The 23,890-nt window shown below is 39.9% G+C and overlaps 2 protein-coding genes across 19 annotated transcripts in view; one reads left to right on the top strand and one right to left on the bottom strand.

Annotated features, from left to right (window-relative positions):
* The first annotated feature begins 229 nt into the window (after nt 1-229).
* On the top strand, nt 230-5,650 carry LOC105229395 (Usher syndrome type-1G protein homolog). Of its 6 annotated transcripts, none has more exons than XM_019991518.3 (6): nt 230-330; nt 1,406-1,677; nt 3,672-3,815; nt 3,881-4,102; nt 4,165-5,187; nt 5,251-5,650. In XM_019991518.3, exons 2-6 carry the CDS (start codon nt 1,655-1,657, stop codon nt 5,414-5,416), a joined length of 1,578 nt encoding a protein of 525 aa, XP_019847077.2. In that variant the 5' UTR covers nt 230-330; nt 1,406-1,654; the 3' UTR covers nt 5,417-5,650. The 6 variants fall into 6 exon arrangements, with proteins under 6 accessions (XP_019847077.2, XP_049309793.1, XP_011207965.2 ...); XM_049453836.1 differs by having other exon boundaries at nt 237-467; XM_011209663.3 differs by having other exon boundaries at nt 237-447.
* LOC105229394 (multidrug resistance protein homolog 49) overlaps nt 5,578-23,890 on the bottom strand; it is a 30,006-nt gene continuing 11,693 nt past the window's right edge. For 3 of the 13 annotated variants that reach the window (XM_049453831.1, XM_049453823.1, XM_049453822.1), the window contains 4 exons: nt 22,113-23,865; nt 21,330-22,042; nt 21,108-21,270; nt 20,151-21,040 (listed from right to left, as the gene is read on the bottom strand). In XM_049453831.1, coding sequence (XP_049309788.1) covers nt 20,291-21,040; nt 21,108-21,270; nt 21,330-22,042; nt 22,113-23,865 — 3,379 coding nt within the window. In that variant the 3' untranslated portion in view covers nt 20,151-20,290. The other 10 variants (XM_049453835.1, XM_049453825.1, XM_049453827.1 and 7 more) reach the window with 8 other exon arrangements.

Here is a 23,890-nt window from a genome sequence, read left to right on the forward strand (position 1 = left end):
AGCAAGAAACAAAAAAATTTTATAAGCAGAGATCATAGAATTTTAATTACACATTCTCTGGTAATAGTGTTTTATGTACATAGGTATACTTACATATGTGCAACAACAGTCCTCAACGCGCAAAGAGATAGAAAAATTCTTATTACCATGACGAGCTCGGCTTCAATTCAGCAAGCCATGCCAAGTTAACCAAGCGTACTCTCAATAGACATCAGTTGATATTGGCCAAATCGCTTTCAACGAGCTAAAGTTCCCGCAGTCTTCGTGTGCCACTCATTCCGCCAACAACATCGTGAAACAAGTGATCGCGCTAACAGTTACTGCAACCAGGTGATAGAAGCGGTGGAAAGAAACTCGCTTGCGCCGCGTTAAGAAAAAGTTGCAGTTGCGTATGTACACGTCGCTTCTCGCCGATAGTGTTGTGTTCATTGTTGTTATTTTCTTGTTGTACGAATGCAAATTCCTATGTATGCACGTGTGTATGTACATATATATGTATACATATGCAGATATTCATTGCTTTTTCTGAGATACAAATTTTGTGAAAATTAATTTGTGGTGATTAGAATTGGCGGTAATTACACGAATATTTTCGGCTTCAGATGTACATACATACATATGTGTAATTGTATGTGTGTGTATAATTTTCATTCAAAACATTTGCATACGTTGAATTTGCCTCTGCTAGTTTTTGTTGACGGTGTAGTAAAGTCACTAAAATTTAATGAAATTGTATGTACAACTAAAAATGTACAGTGAATTTGTTGTTATTTTTTATTTATGTATGTATGTATACTTACCAACCAAGTTATTACATTCGTCAACTCTCTGTAAACAGTTGAGTGAACTCCAAATTAAAGTGCCGTTATAGCGCACCACGTCTCATTCAATGTATGTGTACATACATATGTATGTATGCATAGCCATAGCAATGTTATACCATATATAAATATGTATATACATATGTATGTACGTGCGTATGTATGTTTGCAGGTGTTACATTTAACTGATTTAAAGATCGATTCTTCGCCGGAAGTAATTTCGTTGTCAAACTTTCATACATACATATACAGTGAAATTCCTTATAACCGGATATCCACCGTCGCAGTGTTTTTGTATGAAAATATTGATGAAAACTTTGTGCTCATGAAATTTGTCCGGTTATGGGAGGCGTTCAGTTAAAAGGACTGTCCGTTGTTGAGATATCGGTCTGAAATTTTGCAAACGTCTTGTTTCCACAAAAAGGCGGCACAATTGCCGGAACCGTCAATATTGGAACACTATAGGATATATGTACATAGCTGTCATACAAACTTTTTTTATTTATTATTTACATATTCACATACACACATTTGCACGTACAAGTAAGGACTAGAGTAGTCAAAACATTGGCATTATCTTACAGCCTCAAATCAAAGTGGGTTACCAATACCAACACTAAAGAAATAAGAGTGCGATGAATGCTGCATACAAGCAATTGTGAATATAATTTTGCCCACCGACTGTTTAATAGTGGCATACATATATGTATGTACATATGTGTGTATGTCTAAGTACGTATTTATGTATGTATGCATATGAAACGTGATCATTGTGGTGTTTATTACATACGAACATTGAATTGAAAGTTAAAAAAGGGAAATAAGAACCAAGCATGTCTTCCGACCGATTTCACAAGTGAGTATCTAAATAATTATACATTCATACACTTCTCAGCATACCAACAACATTCAAGATAAAATTTCAACAAGTTTGCAATTGTCATCTTCCTCAATTGTTATCAATCAAGCATACATACTTATGTATGTCTATATGTACATATGTATATTCGCAGCATGCAGAAGATACAAAACAAGCTAACTTCTTGGTTTTCTCGTTTTCGATATTCGATGTTTGCTAATCAGCCGTTTGTTTTATATAATTTTTGTTATACCATCTGATCAAATTTGACTCGGACTAGCCCACTTAAATTGCGCGAATACATAAACAATTTTTTTTTTTGATATTTTGGTACAATCTGTTTCTTTGTTCGTTTGACCTCCATATGGTGTTTTTTGACAGCTGTTTGTTTGCGACGCGAAAGGTTTGCCCGGTGGTTTTTTCAAGAACAAAAAATTAACGACGAATTTGCTTGTAATTTGGTGGTTTCCAATAGAATTACGGGTACAGGTTAATATTTTGGATATGAAGCGTCTAAATATGAGACTCAAACCAAAGGACCTGAATGTTTTCCTAAAGCCACATAGAGCAGAGAAGGTAAAAGATATGCTTGGCAAAGTATCTGAGGATCCTGCAACCATCAAATGCATCATTAGTGATGACAAGACGTTTGTTTATGAATATGACGACGAAACTGTCCAACAATCTAGGGAATGACGCACTAAAAACGAGCCGAAACCAAAAAAAAAATTCTTCCATTCCTTGAAGGTCACTCATGCCGAAGCTTATACGTAGGTTGCTCTTTATATATTTGGGCATGCCTTCCATTTTCGGAAGCACTTTTGCTACTCTGATTGAGGTATCTCCAAAACATGCCTTTTGAACGCATCAACCGCCTCTCCAGGTGTCGAAAAACGTTGACCCCTTAGTTATTTCTTTGCGAACGTAAATAGAGTCATTCGCTACCTAGTCAGTCCTATACGGTGGATAACTCATCAAATCGAAGTTTTGAGTGCTCAAAAATACAGTTGTTGCAGTCGATGTGTGAGGGTTTGTATTGTCGTGGTGAAGAGGGATGCGTCTTCGGCGGTTGCTTTTTCGGATTTCTTGAAATATAACTGACAATCAAATGGTGGTATACTACTCAGAATTTACTGTTCGGCGTTGCACCAGTGCTATGGTTGCTCTATGTCCAGTTTATCCAAAAAAACAGTCAACCATTTGCTTGGAAGTGTTTCGTGCACGAACAACTTTTGTTGGTTTTAACTCATCTTGAAACACACTGAAACAGTCGGCTGCTGTTTACTTTCAGGCTCATACGCCTAAATCCACGATTCATCACCTGTCACGATGTCATAGACGTGTTTCGAAGCACCTATTTTGTTAACATTTCTTTCGAGCAATTAGCAAAAGGCTTTTTTTGAGTGAAATGTTCATGAAATATGAACGTATGCTAGTCTTACTAATGCCCATACTTAGTTGTCTCAATCTCGCGATAGCTCACAGGAAGATCTTACAATATCAGTTTGCGCACAGCAGAAATAGTTTCCGGAATAACAACTGGTTTTGGACGACTTTGCCGAATTCGTCTTGGAGTAATCACACAACCTCGTTTGAATTCACCATTCCATTGATAACACTAGTGCTTGATTGAACTTCATCGCCATTTCAATTTTTTGGTCAAAATCTTCTGAGAATGATACAATCAAAAATGTCAAAAATTGTGAGTTTCCAGATTGCAATCCCCGGATTGCGAGGGGGTGCTTGCATTGCTCGGGAGCGTATTTTGAAGGCGACAATAAAGATTCGTATTTCGAATTGGTAGTATGGGCCAAATTTGATCAGTTAACTTGATTTTCCATCCACTATTTCACGCGCTCCTTTTAGGATGTATTCTGGCTCCTCTTTTTAATAATATCTTCATTTAGTACTCGGTAGAATTATACTGGCAGCAAGTAGACCGAAAATAAGGGCGCTAGTTTTGACTGATGTTTGGTATTTGCTATTTGCAGAGCGGCCAAAGATGGCTTACTTGACGTTCTTAAAGAAGCGACACGTAAGGATGCCAATGCTAAGGACGATGATTCTATGACACCGGTGCTATGGGCGTCCTTTGAAGGACGTTTGGATGCGTTACGTCTGCTTTGTGGAAGAGGGTAATTAACTGTTTTCTTATTTATATAATTATATATTAATTTAATGAGACTTTCTCGAAACTCAGTGGTGACCCTGACAAATGTGACCAGTTCGGCAATACGGCGCTACATTTAGCCTCCGCTAAGGGACATCTGCATTGTGTGGACTTCCTGGTGAAGTTCGGCGTCAATATCTATGCGCTTGACATCGATCGTCATAGTGCTAAGGACTTAGCGGCCATCAACAATCGCGATGACATTCTACGGTATTTGGACAGTGCCACAGCCAATTTCGAGACCAACGACAAGTAAGCCTCTACGAATATGTCAATATGTTCTAAATGCAATTAAATATTGGCTTTCTTAACAGGAAAAAGGCCAAAGCTATGCGTGAGCTGGCGGAAAAGAATTGTGAGAAACGCATGCGCGAATATATGAAACGTCAACAAAAACTGGAAAATGACCATATTGAGACTGGCAGCAAAGCAATGACCGTCGCGAGCAACAGCAATAAGTCAAATATGTTGTCAACACTTAAACAGAAGATTTGGTCCAGTCAAGGAAATCTACATAAACCAACACGCGACTCAGCACCACTTGCTGCGCCCTGTCCCAGTATTAGTAGCGGCAGTACGGCCACAAAATTTAGTGAACTCGTATCGCCTGGCAGTGGTAGCGGCGGTAGTGTTGGTTCAATTGCCAGTCGCGCCGGTACGGTGCAGAAGAAGCTGCGCAGCCACCAACACGCGAGTCATTCAAATAAAGTAGAAGAGACTGGCTTCAAGATTGGTGGCATTGAACCGGACGGTAAGCGCACAGTAACGTCGCTTATAGGTGTACAACGCGACTCGGAAGTGCTGTATGTGGGCACGTTCAGCTCAAATGAAGAGAGCAGCAAACGAGGTAAAATCAGCGATGTTTTCGAAGTAGATGAACCGAGCAGTGATCGTGAACGCGAAACCGCCAAGCTAGGTTACGGCACACTTTCACGTTCCTTTTCACAACCCGACATACTTGGGGATACGCTAACGTCCACCGGCCGATTGAGTGAAGAATTCGCAATGCAACGCCCGGCTGGCCTATTTGATCGTCCGATGTTAGGTAGCATAGCGTTTCGGCGTTCAGTGACTGCGGCTCTCAGTCAATTACAGCCAGATGACTATATGCCACGCGACATGGAAACCGGCAATACGAGTACCAGCACAGCAACAGGGCGGCAGAGTGGCGCCACAACTGCGACGAAAACACGTAACAACAAACAACGATCGTTCCTCAATATATCTGATTCCGATTCTGAGGGTGCGGATGGGTATAGCGACGATGAGCAGGACAATGCGTGCAATCCAATTGCACGTTTTCTAACCGCCTGGGGCTTGGAGGAGTACTTGCCTGTGTGAGTATTTTCATGTCAAAAATTAGCTTACCCAATCTAAGTAACAATGGCTTACCATCTCAGTTTTCAGAAACAACAAATTGATCTGGACACGTTGATACTGTTAACCGAGGCGGATCTAAAATCGTTAGGGCTACCTTTAGGGCCTTTCCGCAAACTTACGTGTGCTATACAAGAACGTAAAAATGCGCTTGCTAATCCCGGTGCGATGACGGACAGTAGACTTTGAAGCAAAACGAGTAAACTGTAAACGTCGTAGCCGATTATTGGCATCATCAGTACTCAACCCGTATCATCAATGCATGTACTTCGGAATTTAATAACAACAATTTTAAGTGCATCGTAGTTTAAACCTCGTTGTATTTACAGCAGAATATCAATTTAAGAAACTAAGTTTTAATTCTATGTGTTTATCTATTTTACACAATAAATAACTTTATGTACGTATCAGGTTACTGCCAACAATACTTCTTAGGGCAACCATTGGTTAAGCCACTTGCTGCATCATATACAGCTCTGCGTATATGCCATTCAATGCCATTAATTCCTCGTGATTGCCTTTCTCCACCACCACACCTTTCTTCAGCACACATATGAGGTCCGCATCCCGCACTGTGGTCAGTCGATGCGCAATGGTAAGGCAAGTACGACCACTGCGTGCCGCGTCAAGGGCTTCTTGCACCACCTTCTCACTCTCCATATCCAATGCAGACGTAGCCTCATCCAGTATCAATATCTTCGGATTACGTACCATAGCGCGTGCTATGGCAATGCGTTGCTTCTGACCTCCGGACAGTTGAGCGCCTTTGCTGCCCAAACGTGTGTTGTAACCTTGCGGTAAGGAGGTGATAAACTGATGTATGTTCGATTTCTTGGCCGCTTCAATAATTTCAGCCATCGGAATATCTGTGCGGAAATTGTTGCCGTACGCGATATTTTCAGCAATGGTTCGATCAAATAGAACGGGCTCTTGCGAAACTAGACCCATGCCGGAACGTAAGCTATCGAATGAGAATTCCGTTGTGGGTACACCACTCAGATTGACTTTACCCCGAACAGGATCATAATAACGTAACAGCAGCTGTACACATGTGGATTTACCCGAACCTGAAGGTCCAACCAAGGCCACTGTAGTGCCGCCTTTGATGGTCAAATTAAGGTTCTGCAGTATAGCTATGCCTTTGCGATTCGGGTAATTGAAGTCGACGTTTTCGTAAGTAATATCGCCTCCAGATTTCTAAAATATCGAAATGGATGATTAAAAATGTTCAGTACTAGACCATATTGGTTTGAAGACTTACCATAGTTGTGTTGTATGGCTTATCTGTGGGACTGTACATGGCGGGTGTACGTTGAAACAGTTTTAGTAAGCGTCCTGCCGACAGCACAGCAGCGCTAACATTAGGTGCATATGACAGAGCTTGACCCAACATCCATGAGCCGAAAATTAGAGCCTCGGAGACTCTAAAGATGTGCATATTATTATTTATAGCAAAGAATCATTGAAATATTTTACTCCACTCACTTTATAATATTCGCATACGGTACTTCGCCATTGGATACTAGAATACCACCATAGTACAAAGAAATGCCATAGGCTAAGAACGGTGCTGTTTGTCCCATACCGTAGACCACACCGCGGAAACGCACCTTCTTGCGACACGCCTTATCGGCTTTGTCTATTTGCTCGCAATAGCGCTTAAGCACATGGCGTTCCTGCCCCAGACTAGTCACAGTGCGTATGTTAGCTATTGCCTCCACCGCAACACGCGACGCATCTTCAATTGCCAGTCGCTCTACATTCGTACTCGCCTCCATAAATCGTGCTTCGAAAAGTATGCACGCACACACCAACGGCACAGTAAGCAGAGTGACCAGTGTCAGATTCCAGGAGTATGTAAACGATAGAATTACGCCGATGGTTAGAGTAGAGATTGCTTGCACAATGATGCCGATGCGTGAGCCCGTTGCACCCTGCACGTTCGAACAATCACCAGCAAGACGTGCACATAGCGCACCCACTGAGTTCCGTTGGTCATCGAAGTAGGCGACTTCTTGGCTGATTATGGCTTTGAAAGCGTCATGACGCAGTCGGGATGTCATCTTCGCACCCGCGATGGTGAACATGTAGGTTTGCATGAGTGAGCTAACACCGGTTATAACGCCAATAACGATGAGCAGAATGGCAAACAAAATCGACTGTCTTGTGATGTAATTGTCGTCAGGATCGGATAATATCTGTATCGAATTGGGTAGATGGATGAGTTGGTATTAATATACATTAAAAGATTATGCAATACTTACGCCAAAGAAGTCGCCGAAGAGCACAGCCCATGTAGGAAATGTGGCGCCATGCAACATAGCTGATATGCAGCCGATTAGAATGTAACGCCACTCTGGAGCATTCATTTTCATCAGTTGCTTGAAAGTGATCTTATGCTTTTCGGCCTTAGGCTTCTTTCTTTTCGATTTCTTACTTTTACCCTCATCACTTTCAGCGTCTGCTTCGTCGACACTTGTTTCGTCCTCATCGTCGGAGTTATCAGGCACTTGTAGTTGTTGCTTACGCTGTCGCACTGCATTGGATGTATTCGCTAAAGCCTCTTCTTCTTCCTTACGTTTCGATATCATTACCAACTTACAGTAAAGACCACCCGAGCGCATAAGTTCGTCGTGCGTACCCTGCTCAGCCACCACACCATCTTTGACAAACACAATTAAATCAGCATTTGTCACTGTCGAAAGGCGATGCGAAACCACCAACGTGGTACGTCCTTGACTGGCCACATCGAGCGCATCCTGCACCCGGCGCTCGGATGTGGGATCTAGAGCCGAGGTTGCCTCATCCAGCAACAATATCTTCGGGTTTCGAATGAGTGCACGTGCAATGGCTATACGTTGCTTCTGGCCACCAGACATTTGAGCGCCTCTTTCGCCCACCATCGTATCATAACCACTCGGTAGTTTGACAATGAATTCATGACAATTGGCCATACGTGCGGCATGCTCGATTTCTTCTTGTGTCGCTGTGGTTTTGCCCTGACGTATATTTTCACGAATGGTAGTAGCGAATAGTACTGGTTCCTGACCGACTACACCTATCTGTGAACGCAACCAACCCACATTCAGTCCACGGAGATCATGCCCATCGAGCCGTACACAACCACTGGGGGCATCATAGAAACGCTGTAGCAACTGTAGTGTGGTGGACTTACCACAACCAGATGGTCCCACTAAAGCGACGGTTTGACCAGCGCGAACTTGTAATGAGAAGCCTTTGAGTATTTGTACATCTGAACGTGCTGGATAACGGAAATGTAAATTTTCGAAACTTATGTCACCGGTCACAGACTCCAATTTGGCACCACTCTCATTTAACGGATCAATCGCTGATTTGCGATCGATGGTGGCAAAGACATTTTGTGCCGCACCTTTTGCCGTTGCGAATGCCTCCACATGTGGGAGTGAAAACCCCAAGTTCTGTGCACCTAAGATGATACTGAATAGCACGATAACTAACGAACCCGACGTGTATAATTTATCATCCATATAGCGATACTTCAATATCAACTTGATTCCATACCATATAGCTATCGCATAGGCGATATAAATTATGAACCACATAATGCCGGAGCCGACACCGGAGTAAAGGCCTTTCCTTCGACCCATCTTCTCTGCTGGCACCAGCAATTTGCCGAATCTTTCAGTTTCTATGCGTTCACCGCTAAAGGCAAGTACAGTACGTATGCCCGAGAAGACTTCTTCAGCGACCGCACCGGCATTCGAGTAAGCCTTCAACTCCTTTTCTGTGAAAGTGCCCTGAATTTTAGCCACCAGCGCTGTAGAAACAATAATAAATGGACAACAACTGATCACAATCAGTGTTAAGAGCCAGCCATAGACAAAAGAGAAGATAACTCCCGCAACGAACGTCATAATGAGAAATACAAACATTGCGACTTTTTCGCCAATGCCCTCCTTCATTTTGTCCAAATCTCTGCAATGAATGAATAAATGATTAAAAGATATTTCAGTTTGAATAAAACTTTCCTTCACACATACTCTGTCATTTTGTTGGCGAAGGTATTGCCGGCAGAGGTGTCATACCAAGACATATCCTGACGTAATATAGACTCCAAAAACAATTTTCGAATTTTCGCGATCTGTGTCAAATAATCATATCAGTTAAGAAATATACATGCTAGTTATCGTATCACACAAACCTGTCTGAGCGCCACTTTATTCAAAATCGTGACCGCCAAACTTAAAAGCAATAATTGGACCATGCAACCAACCACCGTCCCCAAAGCATAAGCCAGCGCATCATCTTTAACAGCCTGCATATTCTCGGCGTGAGTGGCATTTGTGCTAATGATGATGGAAAAATGTTTAACCGTTATTTGTGCGATAAATAAATAATGTATAGAGAAAAGTTGTGGAACTTACAGCTTTTTGCCACCACCGAAAATATTCAAGATTGGTGCAGGCGTTGAAGTGCCAATACCCACATCGCGATCTATGAGCATATTGGTGAATTCGGCGTAATTGATGACATTGTATGGCATGCATATTGAAGCCAGCGATGCCGCAAGCATACCGATGACTATTAGCAGACGATCCCATATGCTGGCATAGCGAAACTGAAAAGCAAAAATACAATTTACAGCGTGAGCTTCCACGAAATACATTTAAACACTTAAAAATAATTTTTCTATTAAGTACGATTACCACTACCGTAACCTATTTTTATTTGCCTGACTGTAGATTTATTTTTGGAGGATTTTTGTTATTGAAACCGTATTTGAGCTAAGGACCGTCCATTCTATTCTCATAACCAATCAAGATATCATAGAGTTATGTAGTCGCTTCAAATCTAAAATCAGATTTAATCTCGCTGTTAATCGGTATAAAGATTCCTGAAGCGTATATGTATATTCCGTTGTTCATCCCAGCTTCTAGTTAACTAATAATATTCTTTGGTTCTCAAAACTGAACGCGTTCATTTTGTTAGATTAGGTTATGTTCCAAAGGTCTGGAGACTGTTTAAAATGGTGTTAATATCGAAGGCCGGATATTAGCTCATCTTGGTTTATGTAAACGTTTGGAGAGGCATATAGACCTGTACATTAGTAGCAGAACATCTTTTGGTTCTCTTTGGTACATGAAAGGCTGGTCGGTCGACACAACTTTGCACGATGTAGTGGCCCTTATGCACAAAGAATTTGCGGCAGGCATTTTTCTCCACATCGAGAGAGCCGTCAAGAAGGTACATTCGAAAAGTTTGAGCTAGGATTGAACTGCAAGTACTTTATACTCGTACATGTATAACATATGTAAGTAATTGCGACAGAACAGTCGTAGAGGAGTGGGGTAGTTTTTCCCTTTGATGGTTAATGACATATTTAAAGAACTCGAAGAGCAAGGCTGTTGGGTGATAGCCTACGTTGACGATGGGCACCCGTGGATATTGCCGGCAGGTGTATTGCTGGGAAAACGCTCTTAGGCTTAGAGAAGCTGGGTATATGAAGGAATCTAAATAGGGTCACGTTGAAATTCGCACCACTTTGAAAACTTGGGCTACTGCGTTACAGAGGCTATTTCTGGTGGCTGCCCCTTCACTCACATTACCCAAAAGGGATATTTGGACTGAGAGAAGTCAACAGATATGATCTTTTTAACGGATGGGTCGAAGTTAGGAGGGAAAGTTGGAGGAGACGTAGACGTCTGTAAGAAACTCTCTCTCAAGCTGGCTGCTACTGGCCGCAAATTATCAAAGTTGTGTATAAAAAGGTGAGTTGGAAACATCCAGATACTCTCTCGTCCATTGCTCAGCTTTTGCAAAACTGAAGCTGAAATAACACGGCAGACATTCTTTCGGCGAAACACCAGACAGAGCCATAACTGTCATTGACCGCCTTAACAAATTTGTGGTCTGCTAAAAACGCTTTGTCGATTTATGCGGGTCATTATAATAATTTTTTATTGGAGTCCTAGGTACCACAACGGACCGGCGCCAAAAGCTGTCCAAGTGATATTCCATTCTAAGGTCGACCATTTAACCTAACCTAACCTAAAATTATCTAGACTTAGAAGGATTCATTTTATTAACCATTGTCGAAGGAATCGTTGTTGACCAAATTTACAATCTCGCAAGACCTTCGTATTTGTTCGCCTAATTAGTGCCATATAAAAGTAATCGAGATAAATATGCGAGTAATGTACATACAAGTATGTATAAATAGTACTTTTGTAGTAAATAAATCTTCTGAATGCAGTTATTATCATAAATTTGTTCTCATTGTTATTACTTATCTCTTGCTTTATTGTGCAGTTTAACTTTTATAATGCTAATTAGTTAATTATGTTTCAATTTAGTTTTAATATATACAAACTTGTTTGTGTTGTTAATTTAGTTTTAATTTCGTTACGTTACACTTCCGGCTACAATTCTGAATTTTAGCTAGAGGCCATAGATTCGAAGTTCGACCTGGTTACCTACTGTCCTTTCTACTCATTAACTCACGATTATCGAGATAGAAATTGGATTTAGACTACTGAATTTCTTAAGTTGTCACTTACCAACTCCAAATAAGCGTATTTCTTTTCTGTAGTATGGCTCTCACTAAAAGCAGAAGACCAAAGTACAAATATTAGTAAAAGAGAAAATGGCAATTTAAAGAGTGTTACTTACTTTTGTATTTCTTGAAAGTCGTTTGGTCCTGGCAAACCCCCTTATTTTTTGAAGTTTTCAACAGGATCTGAAGGACCTTGTATTGAAACATTATAGCTACTGCTAACCATTTTTATGTTTTTTTTACATAAATAAACTTGAGGGCAAAAGGCTTTCGCTAAAATTAAGAAAATAAAAGAGTTCAAAACACTTTGCTTTCCGCAGATAAATAATACTGTGTAACTACAACAAATGTCATTTTGATTTCTTAACATAACAAATTGAAGCCCTTAATTGTATGGTAGACAGAAGTATTCTTAATTGTTTTTTATATGTATGCATGAATACAGAGACGTGTTCACACACAAATGTATGGGTCCCAATTCATGATCAAGGAATTTTGACGCCTCGAAGTGTAACAAATCATTTAATTGTTTCAATGGGCAAACAAAGAATGTCGCGATCATTTGCATATACATACATATAGTTTTGTAAATTCATACACACGTTCACAGGTCTATATTCAGATATATTATTTACGTAGTGGAGATAAAAAATAATAAACAATATAGACATTTGCTTAACAAATCCAAGAACAATACCGTTGGCAATCTTTGCTGTAAAGTCATAAAGTTGTAAAACAAAACTATATTCCTTCATTCATTTATTAGTATTGTGTTTAATTAGAAGCGAGTAAACAGTTTTGAATTCATTTGTTTCCGTATAAACATTTTACCTTTTATGATTTCCATTAGATATTAAGTATCAAAAAGTTTGTAGTTTTTGCTCTAATAAAGTTATTTTATTCGCATATAATATGTGAGCTCTAAAATATCAAAAATCGTTTTTACTTCAAGCCCTACGGGAGTCCCGAGCTGAGGGTTCAAAGACCTAATGATTAGAAAACTCATTTTTCCGAAAATGTCTGGAAACATAAAATGTTCAATTATTTACTGATTCACATACAAAATTTGGCTTTGTTGCTGTAATCAAAAAGTAATTTTTTTAAAACTCTCGGTCATCAGGAAGGCAGGGTTTTTTTTTTAAATATTTAAATATCCCGGATTTACTCGTGTTTTTGTAAAAAACTAAAAGTGAATCTTTCGAATTTTATAATCGATGTAAATCAAGTTCGTGTACGGGAAACGATTTGTTTGACGAATTCAGGAAATTGGCATATGCATAGATTATTACACAAGGCAATGCGTAAATTGTTCATATCGTAGAAATGCACCTGTTAAGTGTATTAAATCATCGGTATCTGGCCTTTCACAACTATTTTTTTAAACTTTCGTCGAATTATGAAATTTTTTACATTCAATATTTCCATAAGCACTTTACTAGTAATTTTCTAGAGCACACACTTCTAAATCTAATTAATTTAAATTATTTTCTGCCGATAAAGAGCACTATTATCAAACATATTTCCTATAAACACTTCAATCGAAAAGACCCGTGAAAAGAGAATCGACACACACCACCTCTTCGTCGATTTTAAATCCGCCTTTTACAGCACGAAAAGCAACTGCCTTCATGCCGCTATGTCTGAACTTGGTACCCCCGCAAAGTTAATACAGCTGAGTAAACTGACTTTGAGCAACACCAAAAGCTCCGTCAGGATCGAGAAGGACCTCTCCGAGCCGTTCGATACCAAACGAGGTTTCAGACAAGGCGACTTTTCAAGAGAAAAGTTCTGCGAAAATTTATGACCATTTGTGCGTTGGCCACGGCGAATACCGCATTCGATGGAACGATGAGCTGTATGAGATATACGATGACATTGAAATACTTAGTTCAGCGAAGTTCAGTCCGAATGGACGAAAACACTCCAGCTCTGAAAGTATTCGACGCAGTACCCGCCAGGGTAAGCAGAGGAGAGAAAGACCTCCACTCCGTTGGAAGGACCAGGTGGAGAAGGACCTGGCTTCGCTAGGAATCTCCAATTGGCGCCACCTTGCGAAAAGAAGAAACAACTGGCGCGCTGTTGTTAACTTGGTTATAACCCCGTAAGAGGTTTCTACGCCAGTAAAGAAGAAGAAGATATCCCGCAAACATAAGTAAACGTGAAATCCCACAACAACCCTCAAATTTGTCTAAGCTTCTCAATCTTATCGGAGGGTACTTCAATCTTAAATCAAATTTTTTACACCACTTCTTCCTACGAAATATTCGCCAACGCGTGCAATCACCTCGAGCTCCGAAACACGACTGGAGTCCTCACTCTGCTCCAACTGAATGAAACTATTGGCTAGCAGTACCGCTAATTATAATGATCACTTTGAGATAGTCCTAGCGCCAACAATAACGCCCGATTGTTTACGTACGAATTTTATTCTATTTTCATTTGAGGCTATAAATATATTACGGCCATAAAAGTTCTTATCACTTCATTGAAATATTTCCTTAACCATTTCAATATCCTTGTACATGTGTTAGCAAAGCTGTTAGCAGTTGAGGGTTTTTAAGTATAAAAGATTTATGTTAATATGCCTGAATATGTGTTGCAGGTCCACTTAGGTTAGAATATTCATATGTATGTAAGTATGGGAGATGCCTTCGAGCTATTATTTATTTAGTTTTATGCCCTGTTTTATTTTATGAACATATGACGCGACTATTTGGTAAAACGACTGCTAGTCACTAGGCTCTAATATTCGATATGGTGGAAACCAGATTATCTCAGTTATTTCAGTAGTTTATCTGCGTCATAATGGTCCAGAAATAAGAAGTTGGTAACTGTGGAAGATGACTTTGTTCGGTGGAAGGAAGGTTCTTTAAAGAAATTACGAAGCTGTAGATAATGAAGCAACGAGATTATGTGCTTCTTTTTTATGGGTTAGACACCACCTACCGTTTTCTACTTTTCCTTGGGGTGTTTTTTACGTAGCGGGTTCCAAACCCAGCGCACACCCCTGTGGGAGTGCTGGATTACATATGTTAGTTTTATGAAAAATCATTGATTTTCTCAGCTTATTAGGAAAACAAACCATACACCCTATATACGAGGTTTGACAATTAAGTAATGAGACTGATTCCATTGCCGCACTTGTGGTAAACCTGTGACCCTTTCTCCCTCCCCTCTCCATTGATATATGTACCATCGCTCTAGCTTGTTTAGTTTGCCTGCTGCGTGAAGTTGAGTGGACGTGTGTTTGTAGTGCTCGTCACGGAAATGGAAAAACGAAATCAAGAGTAACGCGTCACGATAAAATTTTGCGCCAGATTGGGCAAATCAGCTTCGGAAACGTATGCCAAAATTGTAAGAGTGTATGGTGATAGTGCTCTTAGTCGTGCCCAGGCTCACAAAGGTTGTCACCGCGCCACCCCCCTCGCGTAAAAAGCTCTCATGAGCAAGTCGAAGGTGAAAACGATGATTGTTGTCTTTTTTGATAGCCGTGGAATCGTCCACAAAGAATTCGTTTCACCGGAGAAAACTATGAATCAAGTCTACTATTGCCAAGTACTCGAAAGATTGCGAAAATGAGTCAACAGGGTGCGCCCAGACATCGCTCGTAACTGGATCCTTCATCACGACAACGCGCCGTGCCACACCGCCCTTGGCGTGTCCCAGTATTTGACCTCTAAAGGGATCGCCGTGTGACCCTGTGACTTTTTTTGTTTCCTAAAATAAAATCGGTGGTCAAAGGAACCTATTTTGAGTCGATTATGGCTGTGACGAGGGTACTCGCGGATATCCCAGTCGAAGTGTTCCAGAAATGTTACGAAGCATGGAAAACGCGCTGGAATCGCTGTATAGCTGCCCAAGGGGACTACTTTGAAGGGGATGGCAAAGTTGTAGAATAATTTACAAATATACGGTTTTTATGGAATCAGTCTCATTACTTAATTGTCATACCTCGTATAGTGTATTTTATTACGAATTTACAAAGTTAAATTAATTGCGAAAGTAGTATTATTTATTATATGTATATGTGAGGCAATTAATCAGAGCTCTAATGATACTTACTCGTAACCAACTCCTTTGTATACCCTAAACAATGTATATTAAGTTTGTCACGAAGTTTGTAACACCAAGAATTAAGCATCGGAGACCCTATAAAGTGTATATATAAATGAACAGTATGTTGAGTTGAGTCGATTTAGCCATGTACGTCTGTCTGTCCGTTTGTAAATTGTATATACGAACTAGTCCCTCAGTTTTTAAGATATCGTTTTGAAATTTTGCAAACGTCATTTTCGGAACTGAACTAACGGAATCAAGTTCTTGTATGGAAAACTTTCACATTTGACAATGTATCTTCACGAAATTTGACATGGATTACTGCTTAAGGTAATAATATAATCTCCGAAAATCTTGTTGAGATCGGATTACTATGGCATAAAGCTTCCATACAAACTGAACACATAGTTACTAAAAGAAATGCACCTGTGAATTGTATATTGGCTTCGGTGGCGCCGAAGTGAACGTTTTTTCTTGTTATTATTAACCTATCTTGATCTAGAAGTAATGAGCAGAAGAATTCTCTCATCTAATAATAAACAATCCGTATCTATTACTGTTTATTTAATAATTTATATTTTATAAAAGGCAAGTTCAGGCAAGTCGCTAAATTGTTGCTTAATAGACAGAGTGTCTATAACGGGATCTCAGCCCACCGCTAACCAATAAAACTATATAGTTTAATATCATCTGCTTATCTAAATTAGTGCTTGGGTGGTCGTGTTGGCGCTGCCTTAACCTAGTCTTCGGTATTTTCAAAGTAAAGTAAATAAGTAAGAAAGAGCTAAATTCGAGTGCTACCGAATATATTCTAGTCTTGCAATTTGCAAAGATCAAAGGCAGGGAAACACTCTCAAACTTCGAATTCTTATGAACTTATAATATACATAGGCTTTACTAGGTTTTGCTTCGTGTTTCAGATATTTAAGTATATTTAAGCAGTAATTTTTTTCGAAATATGAGGTTTAAACAAAGGTCTAGACTCTAGATCTCTCGAACGATTGCATTAACTTTTGCCATTTCTCAAGTATTCTCAAGAACAGGTTTCCACGGAATTTTCTTACGCTGACCGATATACTCGTATAGTATTCAGCATAAAGTCCTCTCGAATAACAAAAAAAATTATACATTGTGACAAAAAAGTACCCAGAAACCACCATCGTATACATCTCGCTTATTGCTGCTTCATCTTAAATTGCTGGACAACCGACGGTCCATTCTCTGCCTTTCATTTGTTTACAATGTAATTAATGGAGATATTGACTGTCCCTATTTACTAGGGAAAATTAACTTCAATACTCCTCAGCGGTGTCTTAGATCTGTTTCCCCATTTTACTATAAAAAGGAAAGTACTAATTGCGCTGGATACGCGCCTCTCAAGCGCGCTATGCGGGAGTTTAGCACGATTTCCGAAAGGGCTCTTCTAGATTTTTCTCACTCTAGGGTATCCTTTACTAATACCCTCAATTCGGTTTTTTAGTCTAAGTTATCTACCTATTTCTATCTATTTAACTGTAATTTAATTCTCCATTAGTCTGTAAGAATCAATGTTCATAGACTTAAATAAATAAATAAATTGTGATTAAATTCCTCGGGTAAATGACATTTCTAGATAATTTGATAGGACTGCCCTTAATTACGAGTACTATGCTAAATATGAGTGCGATCTGTCTATCAAATCGTAGACCGTAGACCGTGAACATACGAGTATACTGAATATTGTGTTTAGAAAAGGTATGAGTGACGATTTTTAGATGTATGTAAGGTTATAGTACTTTGTGAAATACCTCGATTGCTTTCAATAAACGTAAACATTTTTCAAATTAAGTCCATCTTTGTAGCCGAGTATAGTCAAATATGCTATAAAATGTGTACACATGTTTATGATATTGATTCTGATGTACCGCAAATTCACCATGTACATATGAAACGGTATTCACAATATTTGATAATCTAGTGACTCATAACGAAAGAAATCCCTAAATTATAATCTAATTTCTATTTAGATAATCATTTCATTAAATGGGTAAAGTATCTTAACTGCTGCTATCTATCAGGAAGAAGAAGAAAAAACTAAGAAAGAGTAAAAAAAAAAACAAAAGTGTAGCAGGAACTAACAACAAAATATCAAAATGGTGTTTGACACAATCTCTTCATATCAACACTTAAAAATTCATTAATAGAATTTTTATTTACGCATCTGCTTTAACACCTGTTTCTTCATGTGGTTGTAGCTATTTTCTGCTACCAGAATTACACTGGCAGAAACTAGCAGTTCTCTCAGTTTTTCATGCTCTCAAATTGTGCTCTCTTCTGATAATTTTTTGGGTTAAAAAACGCTTATCCAGCTGAAACTTTGTCAGTTAGTTTTATCTATAAGTTAGTGATAGTCAGCAGTTAAGAAATAAAATGCTATTACAAATACCTCCTTTTAATGCAGACGGGTGTGTATTTACGAATTTTGCGCTTCTCTTGTCTCATCGGCTCGTAAACCTCTACACTCCTTTTGGCACTTTTATACATATGTACATATTTGTAAAACGGCACGTGTGTGTATATACATACATATGTGTGTATGTATGCATATGCTTAAAAGTTGGTGTAAGGTTAAATAACAACAAAATCCGTTATCAATTGCAAATACTTATATTTATTTAATCTTATACTCAACGATTTGGGATTAATAACATAATAATCGATGTCAATTCATGTCCATTAAGTCGGCTCGCTGATAAGAGAATGAATTCACCGTAACTTACATTTTTAGGGAAAATCCCGAAAATCACACACTTCGATTAATCATTGTGTGTCAATTTATCAGCAAAGTTTTAAATTATTTTTACAGGACTATTATTTTTTTGCTTGAAGCGAGAAATTAATTGAGTATAACCGATATACCGCACAGTTTTAATTTTCTTTCACCAAATTTAGCAAAAAATAAAAATGTCAATGTTTTTCGCTTTTGTTTTAAGGCCATGAAAAAGTAGCAAATATAGCAACAACTATTCAAATTATGAGAAAACTTATTTTGATGAAACTTATTACACGTGTTCCTTAGGAGACAGAAGTGGTTGGTATTGCAGATATGCCAAATTGCATTATTGCAATAAATTGTTAAGTGAGAAAATGTAAACGAGTGGCACCTGTTTTTACTAAGCCCCAAATTAATCACAGAGATTTAATATTAAATATCGTCGAAGCCAGAGGATATAAAATATTTAAGCAGAGTACCCACGTGCAAATGTCATAATGAATGGGAGGTGAGAAGTGAGTGGCTGCGAGAGTATGACACTACTCTATTTTGATAGATATTCGTTATTTCACGCTTTCATTTTATTAGATTTATTATCTTAATCTACAACGATCGAAACGATCGAAATTCCAAAAGATATTGCTGCAATATCTCAATATATGTATACATATTTTTATATCCATACGTACATGTGTAAGTAAATATATATTATATAATATGGTAAAATCAGTGAACGTCAAATAACATGAAGGTGGACATCGAATTTCGTATGCTCTTCGATTGAACCTTCCTTCATCGTAAGGTGAATTCCTCGGTTAAAAAATTCAATATGTTCGCTGTCGAACATGCAGCTTCTCATTTAGGGTATTCCACCAAACTCGTAAATGTACAAACTTATAAGCTCAAAAATTTACGCTTTAGTTTTTTGGAACGCTCCTTTTTTATCATACATATAAAAGCCGCGTAAATAGGTATAGTATAGGCAATACTAAAACAAAATATCAGTTTATGAAGCAAATACGCGTCGAATTTGCCTCATAGTTTTATACGAAACGCGTAAACTTTTTTTCATACAAATTTTGGCAGCTCATTTATAAGGCACAGAATTTTACGTGTTTAAGAACTTTATGAGGCATTTACGAGTTTGGTGGAATACCCTAATTATTTTACGTTCTCTGCTCGTATATCCATTGAACCACATGATAAACCCACAATAACGTCGCTTATAGGTAGGTATGCAACGCGACTCGGAAATCCTGTATGTGGACAATCAGCTCAAATGAAGAGTTCACTCTCTTAGTTTTCAGAAAGAGCAAATTGCGCGGGACACGTTGATACTGTTAATCGAGGCGGTTGTAAAAATTTTAGTGTTACCTTTGGGACCTTTCAGGAAACTTAGCCGATGCGTTGACGGACAGTCGGCTTTGCAGCAAAACGAGTAAACTGTAAACGTCGTAGCCGATTATTGGTGTCATCAGTATTTAACCTGTATCATCAATGGCTGTATTTCAGAATTTAACAACTACAATTTTAAGTGCATCACAGTTTTAAGACTCATTGAATGTTCAGCAAAATACCAATTTAAGAAATTTAATTAAAATTCTATGTATTTATCTATTTTATTCATAAATAACAATAAAGTTAATGCTACATTAATATCGAAAGGACTTTATGTACATATCAGGTTACTGCCAACAATAGTTCTAAGGGGAACCATTGGTTAAGCCACTTGCTGCATCATATACAGCTCTGCGTATATGCCATTCAGTGCCATTAATTCCTCGTGATTGCCTTTCTCCACCACCACACCTTTCTTCAGCACACATATGAGGTCCGCATCCCGCACTGTGGTCAGTCGATGCGCAATGGTAAGGCAAGTACGACCACTGCGTGCCGCGTCAAGGGCTTCTTGCACCACCTTCTCACTCTCCATATCCAATGCAGACGTAGCCTCATCCAGTATCAATATCTTCGGATTACGTACCATAGCGCGTGCTATGGCAATGCGTTGCTTCTGACCTCCGGACAGTTGAGCGCCTTTGCTGCCCAAACGTGTGTTGTAACCTTGCGGTAAGGAGGTGATAAACTGATGTATGTTCGATTTCTTGGCCGCTTCAATAATTTCAGCCATCGGAATATCTGTGCGGAAATTGTTGCCGTACGCAATATTTTCAGCAATGGTTCGGTCAAATAGAACGGGTTCTTGCGAAACTAGACCCATGCCGGAACGTAAGCTATCGAATGAGAATTCCGTGGTGGGTACACCACTCAGATTGACTTTACCCCGAACAGGATCATAATAACGTAACAGCAGCTGTACACATGTGGATTTACCCGAACCTGAAGGCCCAACCAAGGCCACTGTAGTGCCGCCTTTGATGGTCAAATTAAGGTTCTGCAGTATAGCTATGCCTTTGCGATTCGGGTAATTAAAATCGACGTTTTCGTAAGTAATATCGCCTCCAGATTTCTAAAATATTGCATTGAATGGTTAAAATATTCAGTACTAGGTAGACCATATTGGTTTGAAGACTTACCATTGTTGTGTTGTATGGTTTATCAGCGGGACTGTACATGGCGGGTGTACGTTGAAACAGTTTCAGTAAGCGCCCTGCCGACAGCACGGCAGCGCTAACATTGGGCGCATATGACAGAGCCTGACCTAACATCCATGAGCCGAAAATAAGTCCCTCGGAAACTCTAAAGATGTGCATATTGTTATTTATAGTAAAAACATTGAAATATTTTTCTCCACTCACTTTATAATATTCGCATACGGTACTTCGCCATTGGATACTAGAATACCACCGTAGTACAAAGAAATGCCATAGGCTAAGAACGGTGCCGTTTGTCCCATACCGTAGACCACACCGCGGAAACGCACCTTCTTGCGACACGCCTTATCGGCTTTGTCTATTTGTTCGCAATAGCGCTCAAGCACATGGCGTTCCTGCCCCAGACTGGTCACAGTGCGTATGTTAGCTATTGCCTCCACCGCAACACGCGACGCATCTTCAATTGCCAGTCGCTCTACATTCGTACTCGCCTCCATAAATCGTGCTTCGAAAAGTATGCACGCACACACCAGCGGCACAGTAAGCAGAGTGACCAGTGTCAGATTCCACGAGTATGTAAACGATAGAATTACGCCGATGGTTAGAGTAGACATTGCTTGCACAATGATGCCGATGCGCGAGCCCGTTGCACCCTGCACGTTCGAACAATCGCTAGCAAGACGTGCACATAGCGCACCCACCGAGTTCCGTTGGTCATCGAAGTAGGCGACTTCTTGGCTGATTATGGCTTTGAAAGCGTCATGACGCAGTCGGGATGTCATCTTCGCACCCGCGATGGTGAACATGTAGGTTTGCATGAGTGAGCTAACGCCGGTTATAACGCCAATAACGATGAACAGAAAGGCAAACAAAATCGACTGTCTTGTGATGTAACTGTCGTCGGGATCGGATAAAATCTACATATATCGGATTGAGTAGATGGAAGAGTTGGTATTGATATACATTAAAAGATTATGCGATACTTACTCCAAAGAAGTCGCCGAAGAGCACAGCCCATGTAGGAAATGTGGCGCCATGCAACATAGCTGATATGCAGCCGATTAGAATGTAACGCCACTCTGGAGCATTCATTTTCATCAGTTGCTTGAAAGTGATCTTATGCTTTTCGGCCTTAGGCTTCTTTCTTTTCGATTTCTCTGTAAAAAAATATTTATGCATTATATATCGTTTTAATCTCAATAAGTGTTTGGTTGTCTTACTTTTGCCCACATCACTTTCAGCGTCGGCTTCATCAACACTTGTTTCGTCCTCATCGTCGGAGTCAACGGGCACTTGCAGTTGTTGCTTGCGCTGTCGCACTGCATTGGATGTATTCGCTAAAGCCTCTTCTTCTTCCTTACGTTTCGATATCATTACCAACTTACAGTAAAGACCGCCCGAGCGCATAAGTTCATTGTGCGTACCCTGCTCAGCCACAACTCCATCTTTGACAAACACAATCAAATCAGCATTTGTCACTGTCGAAAGACGATGTGAAACCACCAACGTGGTACGTCCTTGACTGGCCACATCGAGCGCATCCTGTACCCGACGCTCGGATGTGGGATCTAAAGCCGAGGTTGCCTCATCCAGCAACAATATCTTCGGGTTTCGAATGAGTGCACGTGCAATGGCTATACGTTGCTTCTGGCCACCAGACATTTGAGCTCCACGTTCGCCCACCATGGTATCATAACCACTTGGTAGTTTGACAATGAATTCATGACAATTGGCCATACGTGCGGCTTGCTCGATTTCTTCTTGTGTCGCTGTGGGTTTGCCTTGACGTATATTTTCACGAATGGTGGTAGCGAATAGTACTGGTTCCTGACCGACTACACCTATCTGTGAACGCAACCAACCCACATTCAATTCACGTAGATCGCGTCCATCGAGACGTACACAACCACTGGGGGCATCATAGAAACGCTGTAACAACTGCAGTGTGGTGGACTTACCACAACCAGATGGTCCCACTAAAGCGACGGTTTGACCAGCGCGAACTTGTAATGAGAAGCCTTTGAGTATTTGTACATCTGAACGTGCTGGATAACGGAAATGTAAATTTTCGAAAATTATGTCACCGGTCACAGACTCCAATTTGGCACCACTCTCATTTAACGGATCAATCGCTGATTTGCGATCGATGGTGGCAAAGACATTTTGTGCCGCACCCTTTGCCGTTGCGAATGCCTCCACATGTGGCAGTGAGAAACCCAAGTTCTGTGCACCCATGATGATACTGAATAGCACGATAACTAACGAACCCGACGTGTATAGTTTATCATCCATATAGCGATACTTCAATATCAATTTAATTCCAAACCATATAGCTATCGCATAGGCAATATAAATGATGAACCACATAATGCCGGAGCCGACACCGGAGTAAAAGCCTTTCTTTCGACCCATCTTCTCTGCTGGCACCAGTAATTTGCCGAATCTTTCAGTTTCTATGCGTTCACCGCTAAAGGCAAGTACAGTACGTATGCCCGAGAAGACTTCTTCAGCGACCGCACCGGCATTCGAGTAAGCCTTCAGCTCCTTTTCTGTGAAAGTGCCCTGAATTTTAGCCACCAGCGCTGTAGAAACAATAATAAATGGACAACAACTGATCACAATCAGTGTTAAGAGCCAGCCATAGACAAAAGAGAAGATAACTCCCGCAACGAACGTCATTATGAGAAATACAAACATGGCGACTTTTTCGCCAATGCCCTCCTTCATTTTGTCCAAATCTCTGCAATGAATGAATAAATGATTTA

Source organism: Bactrocera dorsalis, chromosome 3 (genome assembly GCF_023373825.1).
Source record: "Bactrocera dorsalis isolate Fly_Bdor chromosome 3, ASM2337382v1, whole genome shotgun sequence".
Classification (NCBI taxonomy): Eukaryota; Metazoa; Arthropoda; class Insecta; order Diptera; family Tephritidae; genus Bactrocera; species Bactrocera dorsalis.

Coding starts and splice junctions, on each gene's coding strand:
- LOC105229395 (XM_019991518.3), top strand. CDS start 1,655: ATGTCTTCCGACCGATTTCACAA. Junction 1,678..3,671: donor TCTTCCGACCGATTTCACAA/GTGAGTATCTAA, acceptor TGCTATTTGCAG/AGCGGCCAAAGATGGCTTAC. Junction 5,188..5,250: donor TTGGAGGAGTACTTGCCTGT/GTGAGTATTTTC, acceptor TTACCATCTCAG/TTTTCAGAAACAACAAATTG.